At 41.1% G+C, this 26,287-nt stretch overlaps 2 protein-coding genes across 4 annotated transcripts; one reads left to right on the plus strand and one right to left on the minus strand.

Annotated features, from left to right (window-relative positions):
* Positions 1-1,340: 1,340 nt before the first annotated feature.
* Positions 1,341-10,310, minus strand: NPY1R (neuropeptide Y receptor Y1). Of its 2 annotated transcripts, none has more exons than XM_071743092.1 (3): positions 9,984-10,310; positions 6,025-6,860; positions 1,341-5,921 (listed from the first exon to the last, which is right to left on the minus strand). In XM_071743092.1, exons 2-3 carry the CDS (start codon positions 6,718-6,720, stop codon positions 5,463-5,465), a joined length of 1,155 nt encoding a protein of 384 aa, XP_071599193.1. In that variant the 5' UTR covers positions 6,721-6,860; positions 9,984-10,310; the 3' UTR covers positions 1,341-5,462. The 2 variants fall into 2 exon arrangements, with proteins under 2 accessions (XP_071599193.1, XP_071599194.1); XM_071743093.1 differs by lacking the exon at positions 9,984-10,310 and adding an exon at positions 8,057-8,155.
* A 7,285-nt stretch (positions 10,311-17,595) lies between these two features.
* Positions 17,596-25,651, plus strand: NPY5R (neuropeptide Y receptor Y5). 2 transcript variants are annotated; one of them, XM_071743091.1, is made up of 2 exons: positions 17,596-18,281; positions 21,660-25,651. In XM_071743091.1, exon 2 carries the CDS (start codon positions 21,669-21,671, stop codon positions 22,998-23,000), a length of 1,332 nt encoding a protein of 443 aa, XP_071599192.1. In that variant the 5' UTR covers positions 17,596-18,281; positions 21,660-21,668; the 3' UTR covers positions 23,001-25,651. The 2 variants fall into 2 exon arrangements, with proteins under 2 accessions (XP_071599192.1, XP_071599191.1); XM_071743090.1 differs by having other exon boundaries at positions 17,614-18,199.
* Positions 25,652-26,287: the final 636 nt, after the last annotated feature.

The following is a 26,287-nucleotide window of genomic DNA, read 5'->3' on the forward strand; positions in this document are numbered from 1 at the left end:
ACCACCACTTTGCCCCAGAAAACATTTGTGAATCAGTTTGTTGGCCCCCCAAACAAATAAGTGCTGATTGTTCCTTTGAGCCTTTTTGTGTAGATCTGACAGAATGCATCAAGGCTAGATCTTCTGCTTTTTTTTCTGGTTTTTTGCTTTTTTTTTTCTGTTTTTTTGCTTTTTTTCCAAATTCTGTGCATTTGTTTCCCTGCATATCTGAAACTTTGCTTAAGTTGTGGCAACTTAGTTAACTATGCAGAGCCACCCTTGTGCAGCAAGCACATTTGCACCTGATGCAAATTTCTTGCAGCTTTGCTAGACCTGTGTCAGATAACCAGGTTATTGACCCAGATCTCTGGAAAACACAGGACAGTGTGTTTCTAGTTTGCTGCAATGAGCTGGATGTTCTGCATGGACATAATTCCTATACAGACTTTGTAAATTATGTACTTCTATGCAGTGCAAATTTTTAGAAACTTGCCTACCAGAAAATTGCTGGAAGATAATTTTAGTGAAAAACTACTTAAAGCGCTGTCCTGAATAGAGCGGAATTTTACCATATACTTGGGCACTTTACAAAATTCCCATTACTTCCTCAGAAACAGCTGCCAAAGGTATGAAGTTTGAAGTGGCAGCAGAAGCACTGTGGAAGGTGGAAGAAGGGAGGCAGCAGCTGGTAGGCCTAGTGCTGTCCCTGGAAGCTGCCCATCCTTTAGCAGCCTGTGTAGGAAATGGAAAGAGACATTTTGGTAGATGGGTAGCATCTAGAGTAGAGAAAGTGTGAATGCCCTTGAACTGCCACTGGAGGAGTCCAGGAAAACTGCCATTCTCCAGCTGAAGTCAGTCTGTGTGAATGCTCTCCTTCATCTTTGAAATAGCAACTTCAGTTGGACTATAACATTACTTTGTGTGTGGGGAAATATTGAAGTTATTTCTGACCACAGGTTAAACAAGTATAAAGAGACTAAAGCTCGTCATGTTTTTCCCTCTTATACGTAATGCTCAAGCATGTGAAATTCTGCTAAGCATGGAAAGAATAAAATAATTTTCTTTCACATCAACTTTAGTGATGACTTGCGTATTTAACACAGAAGCAGAGAGAGACATAGATACCACATATTAGAGAACATAGGAATAAAGACATGGCAGAGCTTGGAGCTGCATATATACTTCAGTTAAGAACAGCTGTCAACAAAATTATCATTGGCTATAATTATTTACTTACTCTTTCTATTCAACTGAGTCAATTTAATCTGTTGCAGATAGAGGTATTATTGAAGCTCATGCTTCCTTCCTATGCTTTAAAAAATACAGAACAGAAAAAAGAACAGAAAAACAGAGTTTTCTTATTGTGTTCATTAATTATACACCAGCTTGGTAAAACCTTTTATCCAAGGCATAGGAGTAGATCTGAGGCAAAGCCTTAAACTGAAGCATTTTCAAGCACTGGACTCAAGAGAAAAAATCCTGAGAAAAACTATATACCATTAATTTGTTTCGACACAAAATGAAATCCAAAATCTTATTTTTAGGAAAGAGTGTGAGCTGCCAGCCAGCAATGAACTTTTACTCAGCAAAGAGCCTAGGCGAATTATTAACTTTAAGTAAATTCTCCAGTTTCATTATCTCAGAACATTTTCCTGAGGTCAGAATCAGAACCTGCTGAGCAGGCCTAGATTTAAATATATACTGATTTACAGTCTGACTATGAATCAGTACCAAATTCTGCTCTTGGAATCCATTAATAACAGCTGGTATTGTACTACAAGACAGCAGAGCCAGAATATATGAATCCTTAGCCCTTCATTAGTGATGAGTGGCAGTTATCATCAGCTCAAGTGACCTGGGAGGTGGGCAGCCATGTTAATTCCTTTTACTGGTTTAGATCCATTTTTTTTTTTATGAGAAGGAAAAAAAGGACTGAGATTTTTTTATATCCAATTTTCTCTTAGCCAACCAAAAGCAGATATTAGTGTCAATTAATTGCCTCCTTTATTGTTCCTTTTTTTAAATGAAGACATGAAAGTTGTTCATTACCATACATAGTGACAATGACACAACCAAGATATGTTGGAAAAAAAATAATCAACATGGGAAGTATTTATCAAGATGACATACAAATATGCTGGTGTATTTAGATTATGTAGAAGCTTTAAATCTCTGTGGTGAATAAAAGTGAAGTTTAGGATGATAAAAGAACTGTAAAATGAAACACATTAATCTTTATTAAATAGTTACAATTGTCATTTAAGGCTGTAGATTTGACAGGAAATGTATTGCACATAAATAGTGAGATACATTATAGATCCCTCACTGTTCTCTTTTTCTGTCAGTAACACTTTTCTACCAGTCGGAAAGAATAAGAGGGATCTTCAGGCTTTTGAGATAGGATTCAGCATGTGCTGCTGAAGTGTGGGGAGTTTGACAAAAAAAAGCACACAGGAAAAACAAATATTAAACCAGAATGACTGAGAAAGGATAGAAGAACATGAAACTAAACAGCTTACCCTAGAAAGAAACTTAGCTTATAGAGGATGAGAAGCTATGCTGAAGCTCTGAAAGTGAAAAAGAGGATTAGTGTTGGAGCCAGGAGTGTCAGGAGGGGGAAGTCTCCAGCAGCTTTTGAAGACTCCAGTGTCAAGTTATGAAACCAAAGACAAAAATACTACTCACAGTAGATGTCATCTACACCCTGCAGATGTCTGGATGTCTGGTCAGCACTGCAGAAGGGCTACTTTTTTTTTTTTTTTTCCCTCATAACAAATTCTTCAGAAGAGCAATGATTTTGCTTCTGAAATTCTCCAAATGCATTTTCTTGCTGAACACCTCTTTACACTGTGTTCATTTCCACTGTCCTTTCAGGCAGCATCCTCTGTGCTCTTTGTATGACAATGTGCTAGCCTGCATCCTTAACAGAGGCTCAGAAAGGCTTCTGGCAGGCAAGTGAGGAACCACGTAAGAGTAGCCTGATCTTAGGACAGCAGTGCAGCTGAAAAATGGCTTCTGAGCTCAGCACAGAAAAGCCAAAGGGATGCTGCTACTTACACTTCACCTTGTTCATTGGGTGCTGGTAGGCAAAAAAGACCTGAGACCCATTCTCAGGACACAGTATGAGATGGTATCAGATGGTCTCTTTGGCTTGAGTCCAGACCCCAAGCAGGAGAAAGGCTGACATTGGAGGAATCGTGTTGCTGTCCCATTGAAGACCTCTGAATGATAGGACACACCAGTTTGAGGTCCCTGTGTACCAGCAGGTTCCAACACCAACTCCATATAAATATCTAATTCAGCCTGACCAAAAATTCCCATCAAATTAACTGTTAACTTTCTCAAATTATTCCATTTTCTTATTTCACTGTATTGAGAGAAAATGCATTTTTCGAAAATCAAAAAAAAAAAAAAACCCATAAAATTCACTGTGATTTTTTTTCTAGTGGGATAAGCCCACTGTGATAGTCTTAATAGAAAAACATGGTTGGTTTTCTACATTATATCTCTTTGTGAAATTACACATCCCTTAGCATAAAAAAACACTGTAAAGTGACAGGGGGATAATTTCAGGAGCCTCTCAAGTTACTAGCAACATGATCCAGAGAGAACCACGAAGAAAAGGGAAATCTCATAAAATACAGAAGGGCTAAGCTCTGAAAGAAAGTTCTGTGTTATAATTCATTTTCTACATTCGCTCTCTGTTCTCAGCCACAGAAGCCTCCTTAATTAAATCATCTGCCAGTAGAGAAATCTATGGAACTGTAAAGTACAAGAACACATTGCTACTTTAATATTCTACACTGCTTAAAAGACAGCACAAGGCACAGTTTTGGACTTTTAAATACATTTAAAAAACAAATAATTTTCATTTTTTAGGCATTTTCCCATGTCAAATTTAGAAGATATTAAATTCACCATCACATCCTGAGATCTTTTTGCTCAGAAAGATACCAGGTCAGATTTCCATTTATGCTACATATACATCTGTACCCTCTATAAAGACCCTCTTCTCTGCCAGAATGCTTTGAAGTGACCTTCCTAAAAGAGGGTCCATACTGTATTTTTAAAAGCTGATTATTCAAAAAGGCATTGATTATACAGCAAAGTACACCTTATGACACAGCTGGCTGATACTATAGTTTTATTTACATTCAGGTCAGATTATGAGGGTTTCCCTCAGATGGGGATCAATCTAGTAATGAGTATTTTGTGTAATTAGAGGATATATCTTTTAAACAACAACACACAGAGCTCTATTGTGTATATTTGGCAAATACTTCTGCACTTCAAAAAACTGTGGAAACTGTGAGTTTGGAAGCTAAACATACTAATCACACCCAAACTATTATCCATAGACTCCTATTAACTTTTGCAGATCTTGATTAAACCATCTGTTGTCTTGGAGGTAATCTGGATTAATACCATTGCATCTGAACACAGAATATTATGAGACTATATATAGTTTATATAGATTAGCACTACTTATTATGAAAATACTCAGGTAGACAAATCTTATTTTTTTAATACTACACCTGATTTTCACTGAACAGTCCAATCTCCCTTTAGATTCTTTAGACATAGGTCTAAAGGAGAATTTACACTATTCATAAACTTGGGATGGACAATACATTTCATCCCAAAAACAATAACTCTTCTCAGTGATGACAAATGAAAATGGGGTTTGGGTTTTTTAAAATTAAAAAGCCTGTATGATTAAAATCAGTTGTAATCAGTTGGGAATGAAGGCCTATTTGTGCTTTCATCTGCTGTGGTGAAATATCAGAGTTATCCTGTTGCGCACTGTGGAATTACTGTAGGATTTTATTTTTGTAAATGAGAACAGAATTTCTCTCTTAATCCTAAGTGATTACAGCCTGAATTGCCACTACGAATGAGACAAATGCTTGTCCCCATTTAACATATTCTACAGGTTTCACAGAATCATTTTCTGTGTGCCTAGACTAATTTTACAAGATTTTAACATTGATCAAAAGCTGGATTAAAAAAAAAAAAAAAAATTACAACAAAGAAAAACTCTTCGATGTCCCAATTTTATGCTGGAGTGGGTGTCCCCTGTAGTGACAGCCTCCCTGCAGTTCATATTGTTTCTTATGGTCTTAGACAGACACTCCTGAAAACTACTTCTTTAAAAAAAAAAACCCAACAAATACATCTTTGTGGTAAAGCACGTAACTGTACAAAGAAAACAGAACAAATGACAGCTGATGAAAACCATAGGTAGTAGCAGGTTTGACTATGCCTTATAATATGATTCAGATATAACTGCTGTGAACATTGAAGCAGTAAAGGGGGTGAAAATGCAGAGTGTATAGCTTCAAAGTGACAACAATCAAAGTTCCTAGGAAAAAGATGAAAAACTTTACCCATTTTGTACTTGTTATGTAATTGTGCTTTTCCTTGGACACATTTCACCTGCGATCACACTTCCAGCTGTTTGGTGTAGATTTTTTATTACTTCTTTATATTTTGTCATCATCATCGCTATTTAATATTTTAAATGCAACTGGGCTTGTCTGCTTTAAAGAGGTTTTTGAAACATCTGTGTGCATGGTGGACATTGCTATAGTCTCATAATCCTCCTCATGGGAGCGGAAATTACAAAACTGAAACAAAAACTGCAAGTCCCTTTGGAAGTTCTTATTGAGAAAACCGTAGAAGATGGGGTTCACGCAGGTGGAGATCATGGCAGTGAGGTGGCAAATCAGGAACAGGAGGTTGTGGCTGCAGGTAGCCACGGGCAAAATTTCATGGTTCCAATCAAACACGATATTGAAGATGGTGAGAGGCAGCCAGCAAACTGCAAATGCGACAACTATTGAGATCAGCATGATGTTGATCCGTCTGGTTTCAGAGGATCTGTACTTACTGTCTCTCATCTTGTCCATCATGTTGTTCCTTTTTTTTAGTCGTATGTATATCTGCAGGATATTCAATAAAGAGAAACATGTGGAATAATTTAACCTACAACTATTATCTTTGCAAGTATAAACAAAGAGCAGACAGAAAGGGATTCTCTCTTACCTTTAGGTAGCAAATAAATATAAAACAAAGCGGTCCGAAGTACTGAATCACCAAAAGCGTTGTGGTGTAAGAAAGCCTGGCAGTGTCCAAGGGGAACAGGTCCAAACACACGTATTTGTCCTTATACTCATCAAATGTTAAGTTTCTGAAGGGTTCATCCGTTAACACATGATAGATCAAGAAAGGCAGAGAAGAGGCCGTGGCTAAGATCCATATGGCTGCAATCCCAAGGTAGGCATGCCTGTTGTTGGGCCTCCAGCCACGGGGATTGATGATCAGCTGATGGCGCTCGATAGCAATGAGGACTAAAGAAAAGACCGACACGGTGATTGAGGCACATTGCACAAAAGGGTTCAATTTGCACATGGCCTCCCCAAAAATCCAGTGGTCCATTAAAGTATACACAAAGGTAAAGGGAAGACACATGATGGTCACTAAAAGATCGGAAAAGGACAGATTGACAATGAGGATGTTGGTAACATTGCGCATCTCCTTTTGTTTTAAAATAATTACAATCAGAGCCAGATTCCCAGAGACTCCCAGAATTATCACAGTCCCATAAGCCAAGGCCAAAGTGAAGACCATGGCCAGAGGAACATGGCAATCCTCATCCTCAAACTGTAAGACCTGCGAGTTCTCCGAAAAATTCAGGCGACGGGAAATATTTTCCAGGGGGGCGAGAACCGAAGCATTCATGCTGTTCCAACTCGCCGTACGACGTGCACAGCCGCCGCCGCTCTATCCGAACCTCTCCGGGAGTTCAAATCGTGCCCATCAGCCCGTCAGCAGACCATCGGCAGAGCCCGCCCCTCGCTGCCGTATTTCCATCGCATCGCCTGGGCAGAAGGGGAAGAGCAGGGGCGGTCAGCCCCGGGCGCGTCGCCCACCAGGCACCCCCCCCCCCTCCCACCCCTTCCATCCTCCCCCCCGGCGCGGAGCCGCGGCAGGGCTGGTCCCGAGGGGGGAGCGCAGAGGCCGCTCAGGTCTCGTCTATCGGCGGCTGGGAGCGGTGTTCGGGCTGCCCCCGCTCCCCCGGCCAGGCGGGGGTCACTCCCCCCCCCCCCCCCCCCACCGGCCACCGCTCCTCCCGCGGGTTGGGGAAGCCCCTGCGTGAGGCCGGCGGTGGCGGCGTCCGGTCCGAGGCTGAGCGGTGGCTGCAGTCCGGGGTAAGAAAAGCGGAAAGTAGGATGAAAATACAGGTCTGCCAGCCTGAAACGCATCCCCTTCCCGGACCCTTAACAGCCTGCACAAGTTACGTGAAATAACGAGCTGAGAGGCAATTTTAGTCTTAGAATATATAGAGTCGTTTTGCTTGTTGGAAAAGACCTTCAGAATGGCCAAATCCAACTGTTAACTTAGCGCTGTCAAGTCCATCACTAAACTGTGTCCCTAAGCACCACATCTTTTAAATGACTTCATGGACGGTGACTCAGCCACTGACCTGGGCAGCCTATCCCAGTGCCTGACAATCCTTTTGGTGAAGATATTGTTCCTAATATCCAATCTAAACCTCCCCTGGTACAACATGAGGACATTTCCTCTTCTTGTTGTCAGGGAGAAGATACCAACCCCTACCTCACTACAACCTCCTTTCACATAGTTGTGGGGAGCGTGTATAAAGTCTTCTCTCAGACTCCTATTCTCCACATTAAATAATCCTATTTCCCTCAGCTGCTCCCCAAAATACTTTTGCTCTAACCAGCATACTTGGTCTTCCACAAGCATACTTGACATTTCAAATCTCCTTTTTAGAAGTTTAATCTGCAGAGATCTGCCGTCTCAAACTGCTCTAAGTGGAATTATATCCAGCCATCACATGGGGGTGGGGATAAACTCATCACATAAACGCGAGGGGTGGAAAAAACTTGATGTTGATCAGCGGAGTACCCAAAGCACTTTGACTGAGTCAAAGGCAAATCAGGAATTCTGAACACTTTAATCTCAGCTATCAGATCTGTGCAGCAAAGAAAGAACAAAACAAGATGAAAGGCAAAAAACAGCAAAAATTAAAACACCGCAGAAAATTTTTTACCTGTGTGACACAAATAGGTATGCCTAAATAACCACTCCTTTGCAAGGCCTTGGATTTCAAAGTCAGAAAAACTCAGGTATACATGTTCAGGAGAGAAAACAAAACAAACAAACAAACAAACAAACAAAAAACCACAAAAAAACCCAAAAAAAAACCAAAACAAAAAAAAAAAAAAGAAAAAATCAAATTACCTAACACACCTTTACTCCAGCCCATTGTTAACAGCAGCTGCTCTGAATCTGAAGCCTTCCTTCTTCCCACTCACCCATGAGCAGATTTATTGCTCACTTAACCTTAGGTTATGGTAATGAAAGGAATGCCGCTTAAAATTTATACAAGTGGGTTTCACACCCGGCTCTATATGGCACTTATCACAAAAGCTGTAAAAACATTGCCTACTAAAATGCAGTTCCTTAAAATTTCGCCTGAAAGGGTGAGCATTTGGTCTTACATGATGCTCATTATTAATTTTGATGCCAACGAGGTCTCCAGAGCAGAATAGTCTTTGTTACAGGTGGCAGACACCCTATTAACCAGCTGCATGCTGGGGATTAGAGCTGCAGCTGTCTCCTCACTGGGGCAGAGACAGAGTGCCAGTGCATCTCCCCCTTCTCCTGAGGGTCAGCAAAAGGATGACTCTGTCAATTGCATGTCATCTCACTAGCATCATGAGCTCACTTCAGCTGGCTCTGATTGCTCTTTATAATCAGCACATGGCTACATGAAATCATGACAGGTTATGTAGCTTGCCTCTGAGGGATATTTTACTGCCAAAGTTAACATAACTGACTTTGGAGAAAAGATCTCTGCCTGAGATTTGGCTACTCTGATTTTCAAGCTAGCCAGACATGCACCTGAGAATTATCTGTCAGCCTTGCTGTCTCTGTTAACCAGGTTTATCAGATCTCTCTAGACCACGTAGTGTGGTCTAGGGTCTGGTAAAGAACCTCCCACCTCTCAAGGGTCTCTTGAAGCATGACTTCTCCCAGAGGTAGAAGCAGGTGCTTTACCCAAAGGGCAAGTGTGCATGTGTTGCCCCAATTTCCAGTGGTATGAATTAACCCCATCACAAAAATCAGTGTCTGTATTTCATAATGATCTTCACTGTCACTCGTACAGCATGAGATGGTCAGTCCAGCCCTGGGACTTGACAGAATGATGGAAGGAGCAGAGCTGGTGAGAAGCAACATATTGCAAGGAGAGAACTAGGCAGGTTTTCTCACCAGCCGGGACCAAACTGCTCCCAGCAATGAGATGGCCTAGGTTTCTTTTCTGTCAGCTGAGCTCTGCTCTGGGTTATTTATTAAATATCAACCTCAAAATCAGAAAATGCCACTTCTCCTTTTTCCCCTGCTTCTTCCCATACCAGAGGTGCTACCTAAGAGCATGGCTGAGAACCAGCTCAGAAACACAGCACTGCTGCCAAGTGACAAGGAGTCCTTCCTCCCTGATCATCTCTCCAAAATGGACCAGATATCAGGAGGGATTAAGCTGCATATCTTGGAGAGTTACACTGTTCCCTGACCCCAACCCCACTAGCTCACAAGACAAAAGAGAGATTCCTCCCTATCCCGGGTGATGGCATGAGGTGGAAAGAGCCCACAGCTCTGCAGATCCCTCCGGGTGATTGTAGTCTCCCCCCTTCACGAATCTCCAGGAGGATTTTAATCAAAAGTTTAGCACCAACAGAAACGGCAAAGTAACATGCTGTGAGATGACTGGAAATGCACTGTAGAACTATTTGAGCTCTTTACAATTAAGTACAAAATGCTGTCAGCCCAAGCTGAGGGTTCACTTCTAAGTCCAACCTGGAGCCTATCCTTCCCTGGGATTTTGTCATCTGCAACTAGGAGAGCAAGCAAACACCAGTCTAAACCAGCTCACAACAGCCCATGGCCAGGGGAAAGAAACCACAGGGGAAACTCACCTTGCAACTGCTCTGCCCGTCTTCGATGTGCTCAGAAGTCTGGATGGAGAAGGAGGAGTACGGAAAGGGGAAGGATCCTGTGGTATTCCGCCAGCTGAGATCCTAAAGATTGGTGAGGAAAGCTGGAGACTCCCCCTTAAAGCTGAACTCCACCTTACCCCAGTATCACATGATGGTGCTCTGCGGAGCAGATTTTCACTGCAAGCACATCACTTTTAAATTACACATCTGGGGGTGGGTTGCCTAGTAATTCCGAAATAAATGCAATTAAATATTGAAACAAAAGAGGAGGGAGCAGAGCGCAGGGAAAAGCTCAGGAAGGGAGACAGTTTCAAATCACCGCTTGGCTGTTTCAGGATTTTGTCTGCAAGTTATTGCCATCTTGTGGCCAAACTAAAGATGGAAATGGAAGCTTTCTTGGAAAGTGGGCGAAGAGGCAATTTAAGGATCAAGCTACAAAGTTCGGGTTTGGCTTTTTAAACCAGTACAGCTACCTTCCTGTCTGTATTTTTTTTTTTTCAAGGTAGAAGCAATAAGAAACTATTTTAAAATTAACTTAAGGCACTAAATTACCAACCCTCAAGAAAATACAGCTGTCACTGTGGCCCTTGTGGATATTTTTCTGATTGATCCCAGCCAAGTGGTTCACCATCCTGTATGATCTAAGGAAAATGAAAGACATTGCTGTAAATTCATACAGAGCAGTGGGATATTCAAGGGAGCTGGAAGGCAAATTGGATCCTTGAAAATAAAGAACAAATTTCCATAGTGAGATGCAGAGTGGAGAAGGTGGTGACTGTTGCCTTCTGCAGGTCTTAGGCTTCTTTCAAAAACTCCAGTTTCCAGCAACTGGACTAATTTTTTTATGCAGCTGGCATAAGCAGCTCTGCAAACTATCACAAATTATAGGAAGATAGTTGTGTGTAATGCACAAATTCATAAAAAGCAAAAGTGAAAATTTTGTTTTCCATTTAGTCTTCTTGTGATCCTGAAATACTTTCCTGTCTCACTCACAAAAAGCACTGCTGCAGAAGATCCTCTTCAATGGGCATTGAAACCTGTGAGTTTGGAAGTCTGAGAGAAATTACCCAGATAAAGTTAAGCAGCACTGACCTGACAAATCCTGAAGGCTGTATTAGGATGTTGGGTTTCTTAGCAAACAGAAGTTCCATAATTCCTCCAAGGCTCCAGATTCATTTTTCAAGTTACATGCTCTTCTATTCTTGCCTTCAGGCATACTCCTATTATATGGCAGCACTATTACTTAGCGTTAAGTCTCAAGTGAGGAATCATGTTAATTATAGATAAAAATTTGCACATATGAATGATTGCAAATTTTTTTTATTTTTTTTTTTTCAGAACAAGGCTCATGAGAAGGTTTCAGAACCCAGCATTGAGGCCAATGTTTATACTGAACTCAGCCTAACTGCAATGGAACTGCAGTCTTCAATGTGAGAAAAAAAAACTGAAGGCATACCTCAGGGTTGCTACATTTTAACAGCAGTAGCCAGAAGATAAGTGCAAGCTTTATATAATGCTTCTCAAGAACTTCAGTTGTATGTGGGTCACCAACATGCACCAGTCTCCATCTGAGCAGAGTGAAGGTGGCTACACTCAGACAGAGATCTAAGCTGAAGATCCTTTAAAGAGCATATTTGTCTGAAGCAGTGACACTCCTGGACATGTAGAACTGAGGACTGTCATTACTATGGATGTGGAATGTTCCCTTCATCTCATTAAAAAACAAAAAATATTTTTTTACCAATATGGGGATTTTTTAATGGCAATAGATATATTGCTAGACAGGGAAAACATCTTTTTCTATGTCAGGATGATGTCACTGCTTCCCTGTAGTGCTTATACCGTTATGGGCAAGATGGCTATTTAAAAAAATTTGAAAAGCATTCTGTGATGCAGAATTGTGGTACTCTGACAACAGGTATCCAGGGCAGAGATCCATTTTTAGAACCATTTCAGAATAAGAGGCTTGGGGTTTTATGACAATGTTTTGGTAGAAGGGGGGCTGCTGTTAGAAGACACAAGAAGCTGTTCCCATGTTGGACAGAGCCATTTTCAGTCAAGTCCAAAATGGACCTGTCGCTGGCCGAAGCTGAGCCCATCAGCAATACTGGTGATGCCCCTGTGATAGCATCTTTAAGAAAGGGTAAAAAATGTTTTGTAGCAGTTGTTAGAAAGGGCAGTAAGAGAAATGTAAGAACCAGCTCTTCAGACACCAGGGTCAGTGAAGGAGTAGAGTGAGAAGGTGCTTCAGGTGCTGGACCATAGATTCCTCTGCTGCCTGTGGTGACACCATGGTGACATAAGCTGTCCCCCTTCAGCCTATGAAGGGCCATGGTGGAGCAGACATCCACACCCGGTTTGTGGAGAGAAGCTTGCACAGGAGCAGATTTTCTGGCAGGAACTGTGACTTGGGGAGCACCCATGGTGGAGCACTCTGTTCTTTAAGGGTTGCACCCCATGGGAAGGACTCACACTGGAGCAGCTCTTGAAGAACTGCAGCCTGTGGGAAGGACTAGCACTGGAGCAGTTTGTGAAGAACTGTATTCAGTGGGAGAAACCCCACATCAGGAAGCAGCAGGAGGAGGAAGCATCATCAGAAGTCCCCATTTTCCATTCCCCTGCACAGTCCAGGAGAGTGGGAGTGTAGCAAGACAAACCTCTTCTATGGATGTGGTGCTCCAAGGTCCAACCAGGTGTCCCAGTAGAATCTCACAAATGGTGTTCTGACCAGCCTGGATCAGTGCTACTGCTCCAAAGGTGGCTAAACCAGCCCCTGGCTTCCCCAGGTGTGAGCCTTTTATTGGCCCCCTAATCCTGCTCATGTGCAGTAGGGGCCTGCCCTAATTAGGCACAGGTGGGCTTAACACGAGGTCAAGCCCGCTACCTGGCAATTAGTGCCACCTGGTTGCCTCATGTCACTACATGGGAGTATAGAATAACAGGGTTGAATGCTGAGTTTGAAGTGGAGAGGTATTAATTTTGTCTTTGTTTCTCACCATTCTACAGTATTTTTAATGGGTTAATTTGTCAGAAATGTATTAACTGTGTGTTATAGCAAAATCCATATAGAGAAATGCCATTGTTTCCACCAGAGAAATTTCCAGTTTCAGATAAGCATTATCTTAATTTCCTCCATTTTGTCATTAGTCATGAGGATCTCCATTTCAGCAGTGTGATACTGACAAGCAGTAAACAAAGCAATTCATTACACTTCATTTTTTATAGTACAAGAACTTCAAACTGTATAAACACAGGTGAACAAGCCTCACAATACTTCTTTTATACTATGGAAATGTAATCATTACTTGTAAGAGATTAAAGATAGATCCTACATGTCACTAAGTGACCTTAATTCACAGTGATAACAACAATTATTCATAGTTATTCACACTGCAGAGGGTTGCAAGGTCAGGACATAAATAGTGCAGTGGAGCAATGGAAAAGGTTGCCTTAATCACTGAGTCTTTCTAACATACATGCTATACATGTGTGTGTGTGTATTCACACAAGCTATAACCCAAGTCTTCCTACAAGCTTCCTGCTCTGCCCTACTGTTGTGTGCCCACCTCACATGATTGGATCTGTTGAACTGTATCAGTCTTCTCTGAAGCACTTCACTAATAAACTAAAACACACTAATAAATAGACACTGCAATAAACAGACAGGCTCTTTTCAAGGTTTTCCATTATAACTATATACAAGACGTTATGCAGTAAATGCAGTATCAGGTATGTTCTGTAGGAAACTCAGGCTTTTGCAGTTCCTACCTATTCTGTTTATCCCCAGCTTCAGCACCAGTTAAGATGGAGCACTAAGTTCATAAAAATACCAAATGTTTCCTCAGTAACTCTTATGCTATTGATGACCACAGTCGGGACACAAGAACACTGGAGCAGTGAGATAGCCACTGTGTTAAAGATTATCCTTTTGCAGAGAGTAAATTTTTTGAGTGCATCAAAGACATCCCGGACTGGAAGACTATGCTTGTTTGTTTGTTTGTGTGCCTATGTTTATTTGTGTGAAGGAATGACATTGCAAAAAGAGAATAAGTACAATAAACAGAGCACAAGTATCTCAACTAAGGAAACAAAACAGCTTGAATAAAAGAATACAGAATTTCTTTGAAGTAAAAGCATTGAGAAGGGAACAAGATGTTTTTAAGCAACACATAGAAGAAATATGCCAGGAGATCAACCCATTAAAATTCTCCCTGTAGCTCTCAAAAATGGAAAAAAAAGTCATTAAATGAGACTGTCACTTTCATTAATATGTATTTTCATGTGTTCAGGAAATGCAATCCCTCTGTAAAACCTAAAATCCACCCAAGTGAAAAAACACCACTTTGTTTTTCTTTTCTATCATTTATAAAACAAACTGATATCACCACTATGGAAATGAGTGGAAACACTCTCTGAAGGTTGGTTTTTTAACTTTATTTTTATTATTTTTATTTTCTACTAATGAACATCAGTACCATTGAAATACTTGCATTTCACATTATGCTACGCACAGTTAAGGGAACTTGTGCTCCTTGGGGCAAACGTCTGTCATCATCATTTGCTGTGAGAAGAGCAGCAAATTCTCTGTTGGGCTAAGAGCATGCTTATTCTGCAGTGATTGCAACTGACACCAAACATAACAACACATCACTTGACTGCTAGTGTCACAAATCCAAAGAAGCTGCATGAATAATTATGTGGTTAACCTCTACTGAGAGTCTTGCTGCTGCAGTTCCACTTTCAACAGTATGGCCAAGCTAACTAGTGTAAAGCTGTCCAGATGACATGCAGTGTTACTTAAAGACTGATTGAGATATAATTTAAATCATGTCCACCCAGCTAAAATACACATAAAATAAGTCACACTTTCTGCTATAGCCACCCCACTCTGTACATCCAGGGTTCAAACTCACATAGACTCATACACAAGCTCTCATCTGGCTTCAGATGAAGCAGAAATAGACCATGCATCCAGAAGGGGCACTAACAATCAACCACCAAGCAAATGTAGAGACAGGTTAGGCAGGAAGAAATTTTCAATTACCCTTGGAAGTATTTTATTTGCTCACCCTTGGAAGTATTTTATTAGCTAACTCTCAGATGTCCTGCCTCCCATTGCAAAGGCAACTCAAACTTTGCAAACCTTCTAGTAGTCCAAGGCTTGCTATCTTCATGCTCAGCTGCTTTATGTGAGGTAAGAGGCTGTGAAGGGGATGGGCCAAATATACATCTACAGAAGCCAGATATTAGTGGTATTTTTAATAGTACTTTGCAGTAGTATTTCTGGAGGGGAGGTGAGCAGTTGGGTTGATGTGTGTGAAAAATTTTGACAGATTTTGTAAAAAAAAAATGTGTGGGATTTGTGTATCTCACAAAGTGCCTCTAACTCTGTAGTAGTTATGTTTCAGATTGTCTTGTTCATGGATAGGTAAGCCATTGCTGGCAGATTTTAGGGTAACATTACACTGATGCACAAAGAGCTTTCTCTCAGAGCAAGTGACCACATTAGATGGAATTTGGATGTTAGGTGGCTTAGACCTTGATTTTTTGTGGCATTTATCAGTTGTCACCAACTTCAGTTGGAGCTTTGATACAAGTATCTTTCACAGATAGCCTTTAGAAGCTAGATTTTGAAGTTACTGTCATGGTACTCCCAAAAGAATTGGAACACATTTGAAAATGTGTTAGCAAACATGTGAAAAATATTTTGTATTTTTAAAACCACAGAGTTCTCTCCTGTATTTCATTTGTGCCTTTCTTACTTGTGAATCCCAGCCTCCTCTCTCCAAGGCACCATCTTGCTTCCACAGCTCCTCTAGGAGCAGGTCATCATGACCTTCTCTTAATTCCTCCATCAACCCTATAGAGGCTGGTTTCTAGGGAACTTGTACTATTATCTATTGTCAGTCCTGATATTAGATACCTCTAATGTTAGTATCTTTCATGTCTCTAGATCACCTGTTTTATAATTCAGAAGTATTACTTGGCAAGACAGAAGTACACAAACAGTGAGAAGGAAAAAATGTTAATGGTTGGAATAGTAATTGCCTCTGATGTGTACAAGTATTAGGGCTGAATTGTCCAAATATAGCTGAGAGAAATCTGGTGTTATTTACAGGTCCAGGGGGAAAAAAACCCTAACAAAGCCACACCTGCCAGTACACTATGGTTTGACAAATTCTCCTGAAATAAGATAACTAACAAAACAAGTGAGATATTTTTTTCTGAAGAGAAAATTTATTGGAGGAAAAAACACTTGTCTTACTGACTGGTCCTGTGAAGAAGCACATAATTTCTGGAGACTCTGTGAAATTGTAGTAAGTGCTTGCCCTCCTTAGAAATGGTGAACATGGAGGTAGGCTTTATATTTACAAAGGTACAACAGCATCCCACATAAATCATAGCTGTGCAATGCAAAAAAAAATTATTATTATTATTGTTATTGTTTATGGGCTCTGCCAGCAAGTTTTGTGGGGTTTTTGTTTGGTTGGGTGTTCTTTTGGGGTTTTTTTGGTTGGTTGGTTGGTTGGTTTTTGTTTTGGTTCTTTTTAAAACATCAGCCTGATGTAGCCAGAAGCTTTCATAGAAAGATATAGTGTCTCTAAAACTTTTCTCTTTCCAGGAAGGGAAATACACCTCAAGAAGTGTGGTCAACCTTATGAGAAGCTCCACTGAAACATGAGACATCCAGGTAAACTGGTGCCCTGGGAGATCATTTTAATAGCCCCCATCACAGGTTAGAACCAGAGTGGGTTCAACCCCATCAGTGTTAGGTGGGAAGATGTTGAAAATATTACAAACAGCTGCTCAGCCTGAAGAGGATTAATTTTGTTCTCCTCGGTGACTAACAGGAGAGCTGTCTTAAAAGGATGAGATGGATTGGCACGTCACTTCTACCTGGCAACCCTGGCACATGCCATGATTCACCAGCAGTGGGTAGTGAATAATGCAGAAGCAAGTGAAAGATGATGAGATGCAGTCTTCCACTGTCCTGAGCCCATCCACTGAAGATTATGGTTTATTGTTCCTTTATCACTTACCCTAAAATGAATATTTTTTTAACCTGAGTTAAAGAAGAAACCTAACTGAACTTTCCAAGAGCTATTTTACAATGCAGTTGACCCAGCTGTTTTGCCTTGTGTGTTATAGCCTCCCACAGGCTAATTATACTGACAGCTTTTCTGCAGTGCTGTGTTAATATCAGCTGCCAAAAGAGTGTCTTGGAAAGTGGAAAAGTCATTACATTTTCCTGTCAGGTTCTGCCAGTTGTGCTCCCAGGGACCTGTATGTCACTCTGTTCTCCAGTAGCCCTGTAATTGGACTATGATCAATGACTCCTCATGTGCTAGAAGATAGCAGCTGGTGAGAACAGCAGAATTTGTCTTTTCATCTTTTGTGTTATGACATACCCAACAATTTTTATGCTCACTTTTTAAAAATGCCCTGCCTTCCCACTGATGGCCCAGATAAAGTTAAAACCATCCGTCGGGTACTTGTAAGAACCGAGTTACTCAACTTGTAAAGAAAAACAGTTTGGGAGAAATCCATCACCTCCCACCTGTTCTAACATAATGGTAAAAATTAATGGGTGTTTGAGCAATACGGATAAATACCACCGGCTCTCTGCTCCAGCCAAAGAGTGGGGAACTAGCGAGGGCTCGGGCAAGTGCTCTCCCCGATGTCCCGCGCCACGCTGAGCATTGCACCTCGGCCGAGCGCGTCTTCCCCAGTTTCGGGTGAGAAACGGAGAGCGTCCCTTACGTACTGGCGAGCGCAGGGTTGTTTACAGTCTCGCTGTATTTCCATGGAAACTCTAATTGTCTTACCGTGCCAGGCTGAAACAACCGGGTCCACATCCCGCGCCCAGCAGCCTCCCGACATGCGCCCGCGCGGCGGCTCCAGCCCTGACCCCGACAGCAGCCGGGCCAGCACCGGCCACGGCGGCTGCCACCGCCACCGGTATCCCGCCCCGGGGCCCGGACCTAGACCGTAGGCGAGCCCCGGCGCCGCCCCAGCACCAGCGTAAGATGCGCCGCCAGCCAGCCTGGGGAACTGCGCTCTCCCCACCGCGGCCCAGGCCGGAGCTATGAGTGCCGCCGGGGGGCTGCCCGACTCGCCCCACGCTCCTCACCCACGGTCCTTCCCGCCTACCCTCGCCTCGGCAAAGCCCGGGGCGCCGCCGGAGAGGCTCGCAGGTAACGCGCTGCGGGGCTCAGTCCCTCTCGCGGGGCAGCGGCGCAAGTTTGCGGGGGGCAGCGCCCTGCCAGCCAATGCGCGGTAATTATGGGGGTCGGCTTCAGCCGCGGAACGGGGAAGGGAAGGGCTCGGCTGAGCGTCCTCTGCGCGGCCTGACTTATCCCGCATACCCGCACCGCGGCGGCTGCGGGGAGCCTGGGGCTGCGGACTGGGGAGGGGAACGGGGCTCCGGGCTGATCAGGGGTGCTGATAGCCAAGTGATTCCCTAGAGAGGAGCAGAGAGGCAGAAAAGAAGCATCTTTCCCGTTTTGTTTTGGGTTTGGTTTTTTTGTTTGTTTGGTTGGTTTGGGGTTTTTTTGTTTGCTTGTTTTTTTGTTTGGCTTTTTATTGTTGTTTTTGGTTTTGGTTTGGTTTGGGGTTTTCTGTAAGGCAGGAGCTCTGTGCTCCCTGGCATAAAATCTGTGTTTCAAGTTTTCTGTTCTGACCAACAAATACCCTGTTACATTGCATAACATTTCCTTGGAACTGGAGAAATAATCTCATTAGTTGGCTTTTGCTTATCTTGGGAAGTCATATTCCTGTTTTCCAGGATAATGTTGCAATTCTTTTAGTTAGGCAAATAAAGAGGCATCCCATCAACATTCACAAAAATCTATTTTTCTGGGCTTCTGAAGTAATCACAATTCTCCCAGGTTCTCAGACTGATTTTTTGCTGTCACATGTAATGAACAAGAACGTCTGAAGCAGCAGTGTTTCATCTTTAGCTTCTGTTGTGAATGTGACTCTTCAGTGTTTTCAATTTTTGGCTCAGACTTTATCTCAGTCTTTAATGATGTAAGGGCATCATTTCTTAAGCATAGCTCAGGGCTTTCCTTAGGTGATCAGGCAATTACAGCCTGTAATATTAACTCTTTACAGCTGTATAGAAGTTTCTCAGACTGTATTTTCTCCAATATTATGGAGAAATCACTCCAGTGTTTCAGAAGCAGAAAGGCTGCATTTCTCAGGGAGTGTTCAGATTTTGCTTACTCCCTGTATGTGTTTGTCTTTATTTGTTTTTAAGGTAGATAAAAGTCTCCTAAGATTGTAAATTGTTCACAGCTGTAAAGATTAATTGTCCTGTATAGTCACTGTATATACAGACTATACAGGCACCAGTCAGTCACAGTCAAGAGCTATTTATTCTGGAGGATATATGCTCTTATCCGTGGGTAAATACTATTACAAGTAGCTCATCTAATAGAAGGAATATTTTCTGAAAGAGCAATTGCCTTCAGAGGATGGTCAATTGCCTTCAGAGGAGGATGGTTGCCTGCCTAACTTTTGTGTTCTTTGTTTCTTTTTAAATATGGAAAGAGAAATATGTATCCTGTTTACTCTCCTGAATTATGACTTATGGATTTTTAAATTATAGGTTTAAGTGGAATGAGATGATATCTGAGTACTTTAAACATATTAAATTAGCATATTTTCAGTTATGTGGTACCTCTGACTTGGCTAAACCTGAATAATGTTTATAGTACTAAGCTCTCCCTGTCACTCTCAGGCCTTTGAGCAATTGCAACTGAAAATTCTGAGGCATGATTTTGGTGAAAATAAGAGTCACATCAACCAGTCAGACTGAGGTGTATTTCAGATGAATATGATTTAAGTAGGTGTTACTCAAAATCTTTCAAGATCATGTTACAGCAAGTGTCATAAAATACATTTTACTATAAAAGTAAACCACAGATACTCCTTGTACTTAATGTTAACTGCATTAATTTGATTCTTACAGTAAATATTCAAAGCCACTCTGGATCCTGCCCCAAAGCTGCAGTCCTTCCTGCTTTATGCAGTGTAGCCTCCTGTTTCAAGTGTTGAAAGGAAAGGGGACCAAAACACACTTAAGGCTTACAGGGTGTGAGCTCATGCAGGTGTATCTGGGCAGTCTCAGGGAGTGTACAAAGACCAGGAATACAGAAAGGGGACATCATTTGCTTGTCTGATTGATGTAGGAGATGGAAATGATGCAACTTTTGGAACTACAAATTACCTTCAGATTAATTAAATTTGATCTTGAAAACAGGTGCAAGAGCATCCTGGCATTGGGGCACATTCAGTTTAGAAAAACACTTCAAATATGCAGTCAGATTTTCAAAATAAGCTTAATTACTTAGTACTGTTTCCCACAGTGGGATTCTCAGGAATCTTCATTTCCCTGAAAGCTACAGCCACGTGCCACATGGGGAACAAGCAACCAACAAAAGGGAGAGTGACCAAATCCCCTAAGATAGAAGCAGCTGTTAAAACAAAGCAGGAAGATAAATGCCAAAAAGTGCACACAGCCCTGTGAAATCAGTGGTACATTAATTTGCATTTGGAGGACTGAAGATCAGTATTACAAGACTAACACTTCTGTTTGCATCTTTACTGCCAATGTCACTCAAGCTAAGAGAGCAACTTGTTGCTTGTGAGCAGGAGAGGAACCTCAGAGAGCAAGAGAGCAACCCACTTGGCAACTTTTGAGCTTTTGCAGGAAGAGGCTGCTTTCAGTTCACACATCCAAAATGAAAAGAAAATTTATTAGGCCATGTTGTAAAGAGAACTCCTGTCACCACAGCAGTTTTCTGTTGAACCCAGCAGACTATTGGTTTATTCCCTCTCTTTCCCTGACTTTCTCTCACTGTGAAACTGTAACTGTAGGGAGATGGTGCAGAAGTGGTTGAAGTTCCCTGAACTTTCAAATGGCTCTGTGGGGTTTACTTCCAGTTACTACTGTCCTCTCTGTATTACATTCAGTCTCTCTGGATGATTTGTAGGCAGTTTTACTTTCTGCTTGAGCAACAGATGAAATAGAAGATTGTTTGTATATGCAGCACATTAGGAATTCCCTTGGATCGCTAACAATAGATGTCCTTGTAAGCTGATCCTTTTTGGAAGCCCTCACCTGTTTTCTCTCAGTTTTCTTCTATCAAGGTGAAAAATACTACTGCAGTTGTTAACATATGTCAAAACATCGTATATTTTCAGGTGCTCTCACCATAATTTGCTGTCCTGTAATGACTGGGCACATGCCCAGATTGTGATTGTCATTTCCACACTCATACCAATGAACTGTTACTCAACATGAGTAATCTCACTGACTCTAAATGGATTGGTTTTGTTGCTAACTGCTCCCTCATGGAAAGGCTGACATTATGGTCTAAAGCAAAGCATAAATAAGGCCAGTGTCATAATGCAGAAGCCTAAATTGCCATTGTCCCACGTGAGCAGCAGGAAGCCTTGGTGTGCTGAACACCACATGATAAGACCTATGACCTGAAGTTAAGCAGGATCCACCTCACAATACAATAATCTCACTATTAATTTATTTTCAATAAGGTGATACAAGGTAAATTTATGTTCCTTTACATTTGACTAACAGCAGTTCTCACCCTTCTTTCAGATTCTAATTAATGCCTTTCTTATTCTAAGCAGAACTGTAAAATGGATTTTGGATTCAAAAACCATAACAACAGGACACCTACCAAGAACACCTCTGCTACTACAAAGAATTTTTCTGCCTGGGAAGATTATAAGAGCAGTGTTGATGACATACAGTACTTTCTTATTGGGCTCTACACACTTATAAGTCTGGCTGGCTTTGTGGGAAATCTGCTTATACTGACGGCTCTACTGAAGCGCAAGCAGAAGACAATAATAAACATTCTTATTGGTAACTTGGCCTTTTCTGACATCTTAGTTGTCCTGTTTTGTTCACCTTTCACGCTGACATCTGTCCTGCTTGACCAGTGGATGTTTGGCACTATCATGTGCCACGTAATGCCCTTCCTCCAGTGCGCATCAGTTCTGGTTTCAACATTGATTTTGGTATCTATTGCTGCAGTCAGGTACCGTATGATAAAGTATCCCCTTTCTAGCAATTTAACAGCAAAACAAGGCTATTTCTTAGTAGTGACCATTTGGGCCTTTGGCTTTGCAATTTGCTCCCCTCTGCCAGTTTTCCATAAAACTGTGGACCTCAGCAAAACTCTGAATTTAGAGGCTCTGGAGAACAGGCTCTTGTGTATTGAGGCATGGCCATCCGATTCCTACAGAATTGCCTTTACAATAACCTTGTTGTTGATGCAGTATGTCTTGCCACTGGTGTGTTTGACTGCCAGTCACACCAGCGTCTGCAGGAGCATAGGTTCCAGACTGTCAAGCAAGGAAAACAAGTTGGAAGAAAAGGAGATGATAAACCTAACGCTTCCTCCCTCTAAGAGCACCAGCACACAGGTGCAGCCCTCTAGCCATTCCAGGTGGAGCTGCACCTTTGGAAGAAAGCACCACAGAAGATACAGTAAAAAGACTTCAAGCGTGATGCCAGCTATTTCAAGGCATCATCAGGATACTGATTCCAAAGACCTCCCAGAAACCTCTGTCACAGAAAAAAGCCGGCTCTCTTCCTCCAGTAAATTCGTCCCTGGGATACCTATCTGTTTTGAGATGAAACCAGAAGAAAACACAAGGATCCAGGATGTGATTACGGTATCACGATCCATCATCAGAATTAAGACAAGGTCTCGGAGAGTTTTTTGCAGACTGACAGTGCTAATCCTAGTTTTTGGTTTCAGTTGGATGCCTCTTCACCTTTTCCACATTGTGACAGATTTTAATGCCGCTCTCATTTCTAACAGACATTTTAAATTAGTATATTGCATCTGCCATTTACTGGGTATGATGTCCTGCTGCTTGAATCCCATCCTCTATGGGTTCCTTAACAACAGCATAAAAGCTGATTTAATATCCCTTATTCCATGCTGCCAAATACCATGACTTTATGTGCCCCAAGGTAAAATAAACCAAGTTTGACTTTCAAATTTACTGGTGTGTACAGCTGTAAAAGCTAAACTAATTTAGTTTAGTTAGTCTGACTTGGTTGCTATTAGCATTTTGTGTGAATGGATAGTGCTATGGTTGCATGTATTTCTTGCATTGGGCAGAAAAATATACATGTATTATAATATTCTTCTGTCTCTTACAGGAAATCCCACCCAGTGTACAAAACCAGGATACCATTTTCATTTCTTGAAATATTAGCAATTTTTACTTTGGAATTAAACAGAGTATATAATAAGTAATAAATGTAAAACCACTTAGACACATCAGTATTAACTACCATAAAACAATAATAAAATAGATACCATTTACTAAATAACTGTTGTTGAGACTATTTGAGTGCCAACTATGACTCTTTCCTAAGATACTTAAACATCTGTTTCTGGATTTTATTATAAAAATATTTTTCCTTAGCTCTTTGACTCACGCTTTGCAACACCTTTGCAAGATGCTTTGCTGCTCTTTCCCAGATTGCCTTTTTTTATTCCCTGGAAGTGATTTATGAGTAGTTGCTCTGGTCTACATTATTTCCATCTCACTGTGTTTAGACAATACAGCCTATCTTTGATTTCCTTAGCCAGTTTTTGCTCTGGCTTGTCATTTTATGTAATTTTCAGCCAGGCCCAAACTCATCTATAGTTATGCCTTTGTTCTTACAGTGATGACTCCCCTGAGCATACAACACACAACAGGGTAAACCTTCACTGCCTAAGTAAGAAAAAGAAAATGGAAAGACAGCAGGACTTCGTCTGAAAAGCTTACTGCACTTTATTATAGGTGACCCACTTACTTTCGAGAGCTTCAATAGCTTTCAAATAAACATGTAGAAGTGCTTGCACACAGACACAAGACACACACTCACTCTTCCTCTCCTTTTCTCCTTTTTAACCAGCACTTTCCCTTCCAAATTGAAATCATATGCATCTTCCCTAAGGAAGTCATTTTACATTTCATAGCACAAAATGGAAAGGGGATATATATTTATATATAATCTCCCCCTCTCTCTCCCCCTCCACCATCACCCCAAACTTACTTTAGTAACAAAGTATTTGCCCTGAGTATTAGGGCCTGCCCAAGGTCTAACTGGTGGTATTTCCTTCTTTCCACTAAGATTTCTGAATCAATAGGGTCATAACTCTTCCAGGCTAAGAAATAAAGATACTGGTTTTATAAATGGGTGGCTGGGAAGGACCCCTTCCAGTCAGTCTTCGAAAGTGAAAGCAGTTCTTTTATCCTGAGGAATCACCTATTTTTTTAATCACGGTGTTACAATTCTGAGCCCTTTTCTCCCCAGGCCATCATCTGCTAAGGAGTTTATTACATATCAGTGGGTAATATCTTTGCTGCTATCATTAAGGTATTTCCCTGAAGTCTTGTTCCCAGTAACCCATTGTTTGTTGTTTTAACTGGTTATGTACTTTAATAGTGGCTTCCTTGACACTGACTATTACATTTTGCAGATTATTATTTCCTAAAAACCTTCAATATGTCATTTTATAGAGTACAAAGGGTACAGAATACTGAAACAATAGATTTTAAAAGAGCCTTTAAAAATTTTAAGTAGTTTAATTTAATGACATATATGACTAATATTGGTAGATAAACTTAGGAAAAATTTAAGTACATCAGCAGCCAGGAAACAATGATGTAGTGCTACAGAAGTAACAGCAGATAATGCCCTATATATGCCTACACATTTTCATATCATTGCAGCATATTTAAACTTATTTATACCATGTGATGTAACCAAATAGTATAAGAGGATAAGAAAGCAGTAATATATATCAGTTTGAAATATTAATTAGTTTTTTTTCAGTTTACTGTCACCTTCCTTCCTACTTGCTATTTATTTTCTATACCTTCCTTTCTTTGTGTGCTTTCAGAATTTCAGCCATTTGAACTCCTACAGTTAAGGTTGTTATTTTAGTATAAAATAACTGTTTTTTCAGTAATGACTCTTTTCAGATCAAATTCTGCTCACTTTTAATGTTTATGACATAGGGAATCATGCTAACATTTGAATAAGGCCTTCCTCTGGTTTCTTAGGAGCAGAAAGATTAGTCCGTACTAAATAAATAAAATAAATAAGGAAAATAAATATTTTTTCAGCTGTAAAGAAAATAATATGATTGACGAAGTTGACTGTAAATGTCAAAGATTATATCTTTTTAATGGCTGATCTTTGTCCCTCCTCTTTCAGTGGGGAAGAAAGAGGTGCCCATTAAGAAGTGCTGGCATACACCAGAGTGTATTATTTAGATTGTGGGGAAGAGGTTGGAGTCTCTGTGGTTCTCCACAGTTCCATGGCAACAGGGGCTGAGACAGATGCATGTGGTACCCATTGGTCTAGAACAATTGTCTTCACAGCTGACAGTGCAGAGCCCCTGACTGCAGTGGGGCAGCCAGGGACACCATGTCCCATGTCCCATGCCCCAGGCACAGGCCTGGAAGCTCTCATGTCAAAGCGTTGCCTGCTCAGCAGTGTCATCACCTGAGGAGAAAAAACAAATCCACCAACTTCAAGATGTGTGAGAACCAAGAGAGGAACACAGTCAAGAAGTTTGTGTTCTCCCAGTTATGCTGAGGTAGGCTCCATCTGTCCTTTTAAGACATATGGAAAACTTCCATACCTAAATATTGTTAACAGATATAAAAGCCCCCCTGTGATCCACAGGGGTCTGACAGCTATTGTTGCACTCTTTAAAAAAACTAAAAAATCCATTCGTTTCTTTCAGTAGTCCCAATATCTGCCTATAGCAGAAAAGATAAAGAGTACTACACATCATAGACTCCAGAAAAACATTCATAAACATTTCCAAGTCCAAGAATTTAGCCTTTGATTTTGATGAAAGCTAAATTATGCCTATACAATTTACAATTAAAAAGTCCTAGCCAGAAAATACATTAATACAGTCTGGAACTCTCCTAGGGAAGTGACAGGACTCTGGTTCTAGGTAAATCTGTTTTCCCCCACATGACTGAAATAAAATCAAGATCCTCATGGAGGACTTTTATAAAGACTGCTAGTTAATTTTTAACCATTTTTGACTGTGGTATGTGGGTTATAATCTATGAGGTCAGGTTTCTTGTTCTTCTATTTCCTGGCTTTTTATATATTTCTGATGCCCCAACCCCCATCTTTTCTAAGGTCTTGTACATGCAGTATGTCATGAAGACTCCTGAAGTTGCTTGGTTTTGATTCAACAGTATGCATTTTTATTTTA

The sequence above is a fragment of the Heliangelus exortis genome, chromosome 4 (genome assembly GCF_036169615.1).
Source record: "Heliangelus exortis chromosome 4, bHelExo1.hap1, whole genome shotgun sequence".
Classification (NCBI taxonomy): domain Eukaryota; kingdom Metazoa; phylum Chordata; class Aves; order Apodiformes; family Trochilidae; genus Heliangelus; species Heliangelus exortis.

What these genes read in the sequence shown, in the direction of transcription:
- NPY5R (XM_071743091.1), top strand. Translation starts at nt 21,669, where the DNA reads ATGGATTTTGGATTCAAAAACCATAACAACAGGACACCTACCAAGAAC.
- NPY1R (XM_071743092.1), bottom strand. Translation starts at nt 6,720, where the DNA reads ATGAATGCTTCGGTTCTCGCCCCCCTGGAAAATATTTCCCGTCGCCTG. An exon ending in TATTTATTTGCTACCTAAAG is followed by an intron (nt 5,922 to 6,024) that starts GTAAGAGAGAAT and finishes AATATCCTGCAG; the next exon opens with ATATACATACGACTAAAAAA.